At 40.6% G+C, this 7046-nt stretch overlaps 1 protein-coding gene across 1 annotated transcript; it reads left to right on the top strand.

Annotated features, from left to right (window-relative positions):
- The first annotated feature begins 3601 nt into the window (after positions 1-3601).
- LOC146806217 (olfactory receptor 52N4-like) lies at positions 3602-4531 on the top strand. The gene has a single exon (XM_085620615.1). The coding sequence runs from the start codon at positions 3602-3604 to the stop codon at positions 4529-4531; it is 930 nt and encodes a 309-aa protein (XP_085476741.1).
- Positions 4532-7046: the final 2515 nt, after the last annotated feature.

Below are 7046 nucleotides of genomic sequence, written 5' to 3'. Positions count from 1 at the left end.
TGGCCATTAAAGTCCTGCTCCCTTGCTGGAGGGGGCCTTTAATGGCCGGTATAGCCCACTACGGTAGGCTATAAGGCTATATTAAAGTCAGTGATTGAATAGGGTTAGTAGCTAACCCAAAATAAAAGTTACAAATGTATATTTTTTATAACTTTAGTTTTTCCTCATAGTAACAGCTAAAAATGGCTTATGAAGGCTAATCACTGAAAAAACATAACTTTCATTCCCCAGTCTGCCTGTGTTCTTTGTTCCCCATTGGTGGCATGTACTTCTAGTTAGACAGGTTCTATGCACTTCTGCTAGGCACTTCACACTGTTTTCGAGAAGGCAGGTGCAATGAACTCTGCTGTGTACTTTATTTAGGCATACTATGTAATTTTGTTTAAGTGCACCGTTTCAAGCTCTGTTTACCTAAGACCACATGCTTGGATTTTATGTATGAACAAACATATGGTGCTATTTAGTTAAAAGCCTCACCTGTCTGCTGCCCACAGAGCCCTTGGTGTGTTTACATGTTGTTTACTTGTACACCAGGACCAATGCCCTAGTTTTCTCTCTCTCTCTCTCTCTCTCTCTCTCTCTCTCTCTCTCTCTCTCTCTCTCTCTCTCTCTCTATCTCTCTCTTCAACAGCCATTCTCTCTCTCTCTCTCTCTCTCTCTCTCTCTCCAACAGCCACCCCCTTGAAAAAGAGGGTTGTTTTGACTGAAAGTATGTAGAAGATGTTTCTCCAGTTCAACTGTGCAAGGTGGTGAGAGGCAACCTCATCACATGAGAAAAGAAGGTGCTTTGCTCAAGGAAAGAATGCAGTCATGTAAGATATTAAAATGTCTATGATATTTATATATAATTTTGATATAGTATTGGGATAAACATGTAGCTGCATTTCTGTTGTAGTATAGTAGTGAAAACATAAACTTAAAACAGGAATAGAATGATCAACCGCAAGTAAGCTACGGCAATAGTGACTTCGTGTTGGCAGCAGTTATAATTAATCCTATGAGAAATCTGCAGCAAAGTGATTTGTCTACACAGGGCCAGCATTACCGCTGGTGGCACCCTGTGTGACAATGTTTGTTGGCGCCCCGAATGACCATCTTGTCCACAGATTCCTTCACTACCACTGCAACAGTTCCTCTTATCACTCCACAGCCCCTGTCTCACATTCATTTCTTTTGTTTCATAGTGCTACCCATGCAGCCCTTTACATCACACATATTATACAGAGACTATGGATCATTGATTTGTAAATGACTGCGAGGGAAATCTTACATAAGATATAGAGGACTACAGCATGCAAGCGTCACATGTCATCCATTCTGGTAGGCAACATAGTTTGAGTGCTTGGTCTGGAGCAGCACAAAGTCAGGACTCAAAACATACCACTGTGGTTGTGAATTAATTTCGATCCAAATTGACCCTTTTTAACAACATTAGGATAAAGACTGTAGAAAATATCATAACTCTCAAACCCATACCTTTGACTTTGTATACAGCTATCTGATGACAGTTAATAGCTCCCTCTGCTTTGTTACTATTGTAACTTTTAAATTGCTAGTAACAAAAGCAGTAACCCACTGAACAATCTACATTATGGGCCTCATTACGATCTTGGATGGAAAGCCTCCACCCAACACTGGCAATTCTGACAAACGGATTACGATGCGACCAAACACTGTTCAGTGGGATTCCCATTGTTTCGTATGGGAGCTCGCAAAGAGAGGGTCCACGGATAGTTCATTCTGCAGAGCTATGCCAAGCCCTCCCCACAATTTTCTTTTGGTGCTGGATTCACCTGGAGAACTAGGGCAAAATATCTTCACTTTCAAATGGGCATTTTACCAACTTTGCTGCACCTCCCTCCCTGGAAACGAACATTGACACTGACTACCTGCGGCCTATATGGGAAAGTGGAAGAGAATGTCTTATAGCTATGGTGCATCTGCGGGAAACCTCAAATTGAACGCTGATTGCTACAGAAGCCAATTTTCAAAATCAATGGGATAAGACCCTGTAGGCAAGCAATGAAGGCTTGCTCTGGAGATGGAGATATTCAGATGTTGTGTCGCTTTGTGCTATTCATCGAGGCAGCAGGGGAAAATTTTCTAAGAACAAGCAGTTGGTATCGTTTCTTACTGTAACCTCAAGATTCCCCTAGTGTTGCAGCTCTGGCAACAACAAGCAATTAGGTGGCAAACGCCTTCCAATTCAATCCCAATCCCCGAGCCGCACATCTTTTTTACACATTCACTTGGGATATCGGAATGATTGGAACTATCTAGACCCGGCACCATAAGCTGTAGCACAATGGCCATCAGCAAAACACCATTCCTGTTGTCTAGAGAATAATCATGTATGCTTCTGCCTTCTGTTTTTTAGAGTGGCACATTTTTACTTTTCCACCACTGAATTAAGTCTCTCTGTACCCTAACCCTCTTTTTTCCTCTTTTTAGGCAAATACACAATCTTAAAACGTAATATCTCATTGCAATGGCTTTAATTGACCATGCAAACAAAGTTAGTCATCATCATCTTACAATGCACCATGCAAATGCACCATGCACTTTATGCGCCATCAATGGCACATATTGAGTTTGTATTTACCTTGTTGTCCCTTGCACATTGAACCAAATTGCTGCTATGTAAGATTGAAATCTGTGTGACACACCTAGGGTTTTAGTTAACCAATACAGTATTTATATTGCTCGCTCTGCATATTGAATCAATTGTCAAAATTTTGCACATCTAGTTAACTTCAGCCAAACGTTTTATGTTCCATCTCAAGAATAAATAATGAGTTTTTATATTTTTTAAATAATAATTATTTTATACTGCACTGACTATCTTGACACAAGGAATTAATGTGACATATTCATCAAGCGCTTTTTAATTATGACATTTGCTGTAATATGTTTTATTATGTCAAAATTGTTAAGGTTTTTATTAACTAAACAATAAATCTACTACTAATACTACTATGGGTGCTTGTGTTACACCCTACAACCAACCGTAACACACGCTCCAATAGAGAAATGGGGTGTGTGCAAAAAACCCTTCACCCTGCTGCAGGCAGCCCAAGGTGCCTGCCAAACAGTGCAGTTTTTCCTTTACGAAAATTGGGCTGCATTAAAATCAAATCCTTTATTTTGAAAGCAATCACCGACATGGTTGTCTGCTGATCCCAGCAGGCCACCATCCCTTTGATTATGATCACTTTTACCATTTTTCCATTTTTCCAATTTTTCCATTTTAGTACATTCCAAATAAAAGATTCAAATTGCAAATCGTTGGTAATCACAGTTTAGAATTGGTAATCACAATTTAGAATTTCGGAAATGGAAATGTTGTACTCGAGACCCCAGTCTCTGCTTTTTTGTTTAGAGATAATTCATTAGATTAACATTATTGGGTTTGAGTTTGTAAATGATTTTCAATACCATACGAATACCTTGATGGTGTACATATTTTATGAAGTTTGATTTCCTGTATTTGCGAACAATTAAGTTTGAACTGGATAACACGACTTAGCTAATTATGTGTACTTTTTTCCTAACAGGAAAGCAGATCCTATGTATTACTAGAGTGATCATCAGAGAACCACTAATGACATCCAATGAAAGCAAGGCACTATATTCCACATTCATCCTGACAGGAATTCCTGGGCTGGAAACACAGCAGATATGGATCTCTATTCCTTTTTGCTGTATATATCTTCTAGCACTTCTGGGAAATTCGATCCTTCTATATGTCCTACAAGCGTACTCAGGATTTCAAGAACCCATGTATTATTTTCTTTCTATGCTGGCAATCACTGACATCATTTTAACAACCTCTATTGTACCTAAAATGCTATGCATCTTCTGGTTCAATGCTGGTGAAATTAACCTGGACTCCTGCCTGACACAGATGTTTTTCTTGCATTCTTTCTCAATCGTAGAGTCGGGAATCTTGGTAGCCATGGCTTTTGATCGCTATGTTGCCATCTGCAACCCCTTGAGATATTTCATCATCCTAACAAGTCCTGTCATCGCCATAGCAGGACTTTGTATTCTTATCAGAGCCACAGTCGTCTTCATTCCTCACTTGGTGATCATGAAGCAATTGCCATACTGTCAGGCAAATTTGATTCATCACACATACTGCGAGTTCATGGCTATAATAAAGCAGGCCTGCGGGGAGACCTCAGTACTTAGAGCATATAGTTTGAGTGTTGCATTAGTAACAGGTGGATTAGATTGTATGTGTGTTGTTATTTCTTATACATTGATCCTGAAGGTTGTTTCCAGCCACTCAACCACGAAAGCTGGTCTCAAAGCGTTTAGCACATGTGCTCCTCATTTTTGTATCATCCTGGTATTTTACACAACATCCCTCTTCTCCTTCTTGACACACAGGTTTGGTCATGCGGTTGCTCCAGAGATTCATATTATTGTGGCCAATATGTATCCTCTAGTTCCTCCTTTTATAAACCCAATCGTTTATGGCCTAAGAACTAAACAAATCAGGGTCAAGCTACTTCAGATGTTATCCTGAAAGGCAACGAGGAAAATTAAGATATTTCAAGATGCTGAGTCCAACTGAACCCACATTTACTTGTTATTGACAATGCTTACAACTCCAATACTAGTGGAAGAAGTGATGCTCTTGACCCAAAGTTGCTGAACATCTTGCCAATCATAAAGTGGGTGAATGCCAAACTTTTTCTAGTGTGTTTTACAGCTGATGAGTACTGCTGTGTTAAACATCCCCTCCATCTTCTTACCCGTGCTCCCTCTCAGACCACCGAGCTAAATCTGCCCACAATGTAGGATCTCAGTATCCTCTTAAGAAACTATCAGTAGTTGAATAGGGGCACCCTACTAAAATCCCATGAACACTGACACAATATATAATCAATATTTTTATTTTCTGATTTCATATTTAACACATTTGTTGATGAGGCTTTTACAGCCCAATTTTATGCTTTTTTTAAAACTCTTTTGGGTACTTCGTGCCTACCACTTCATAACTTTTATCCATATAAGGCATTCATGCCAAGCTCGTGTCCTTTTTTTCCAACATACTCAGGACTCTGAAGATATCTTAGGTTTTTAGATTCCCATTGAAGGAAATGAGAAAACAGCCCCAGTGTCACTCTTTTCTTTTTTAATAGTAAAAATGTGCAGGAAAGCGTATGTTTATTTTTTCTTTCTAAAAATTATATCAATTAAAAATTTGCTGTGCTAAGATCATTAATGTCCCAGCTTGCAGGAACAATCAGAGTTGCATTAAAAAACTGGTTTACCACAGTTTTACATTTAGAAGTCACAAGTGCAGAGAAATTCAATTGGCAATAATTAATATTCTATCATTCTTTGTTCCAATAAATACAGTACTGTAGTTGTGTGGGTGGGCCTAGAACCTAGCAAACACAAAGAGATGCTAGACGGAGTGCTGAAACTTTTCAGACACTCACCAACAGTCACAGATCTGGGTTGAATCCATCATCATTCTTTAGCTCACTTCGCCACCTCAGTTTAGACCCAGCTATATGCAAATATGTCCTGATCCTGTGCCTCATGGGAACAGTCCAGCCAGAAATGCCGAGCCAGGTCTTCCCTGAACCGTAAACAAGCATCCTGGGACCAGTTCCGGGTAACACCCCCCCTTCAGCCAGGCTAGCTTGAATCCAGTGGCAAAGTGAGCAAGGGACCCACATCTGGGCATACCCTGGCAGCTTAGGGTGAACAAAGCAAACACAAAGAGATGATGGACAGAGTTCTGAAACTTTTTAGACACTCACCCTCAGTCAGAGATCTGGGTTGAATCCATCATCATTCTTTAGCTCACTATGCCACCTCAGTTCAGACCCAGCTATATACAAATCAGTCGACCCTGTGCCTCATGGGAACAGTCCAGCCTGAACTGCAAAGCCAGGTCTTCCCTTACCCGGAAACAAGCATCCTGGGACCGGTTTTGGGGTAACACCCCTCTTCAGCCAGTCTAGCTTGAATCCAGTGGTAAAGTAAGCAAGGGACCCACGTCTGGGCATACCCTGCCAACTTAGGGTGATCAAAGCAAACACAAAGAGATGATTGACGGAGTGCTGAAACTTAGGACAAGAAAGAGCCCAACCTTCAACATGGACAGATCAAACTTTTCCACTTAAAGTGACACTATTTTTACAGTGGGTAGCTGTGGAAGTTTAGCCTGTGCTCAGCTGCCACCCAGAGAATCCTATCAAACCTAGACATTTCTAAAAACTATACAACCAGGGGAGTCCAAGATGGCATAACTTGCAAGGCTCTCAAAATGTTTTTTACCCATAAGTCCTTGCAAACATCAACAAGAATCTGTAAGGATCTACAAACGTCTGACCAATGACCCATCATTCCTGCATGTCACCCAATAAAAACACTACCACACTTGTGAGGGTGAGCCAGGACCCCATGACAGGAAAGGGCCCAAAATGTAACATGGACAAATCAGATTTTTTCCATGCAAAGTCAAATTATTTTATGGTCTGGCTTGCCAGAGCAGCAGTTGCCAGACATTTATCTGAATGTCTGCAGGGAAAGAGGATTTGGCTCTGACCACATGTTGGAAATCATGCTTCCATGATCTGATTGGATCTGATTTTGTCTGCCTTGGAAAGAGTGCTTCTATTTCACTCAAATTGGCTCCTGGAGGGTTTCTCCTTATCTAACATGGCCTTTTTCTGTTTTTCCATTCCCGTTCTCTTTTCTTTCTCTCTTCTCATTGTCCGCCTCTCTGTCTCTCAGCACCTCTCGCCTATCTATGTATGTTTCTTTATCATTTCCACTGTTCACCTCTCCCCCAATCTCCCCCCAAAAATCTGTCATCTGTGTCATTTACTTAACTCTCCTGACAGAAGTTGTTATGTTCCTTTTGTCATGTGACCTCATTACAGTCAACTAACCAGGAACAGGAACTAAAGTTCTTATCCTCAGGTCATGGATGTTGGTGGAGGCAGAATGGCAAAATGGTGGTTGCGCACTGCTAGATTAGATTACACAAAGTCATAAGAAAAGTTTTAGACAATGGTAGT

The sequence above is a fragment of the Triturus cristatus genome, chromosome 8 (assembly GCF_964204655.1).
Source record: "Triturus cristatus chromosome 8, aTriCri1.1, whole genome shotgun sequence".
NCBI classification, from domain to species: domain Eukaryota; kingdom Metazoa; phylum Chordata; class Amphibia; order Caudata; family Salamandridae; genus Triturus; species Triturus cristatus.
This window is presented reverse-complemented; position numbering and strand designations above follow the sequence as displayed.

What these genes read in the sequence shown, in the direction of transcription:
- LOC146806217 (XM_085620615.1), top strand. Translation starts at nt 3,602, where the DNA reads ATGACATCCAATGAAAGCAAGGCACTATATTCCACATTCATCCTGACA.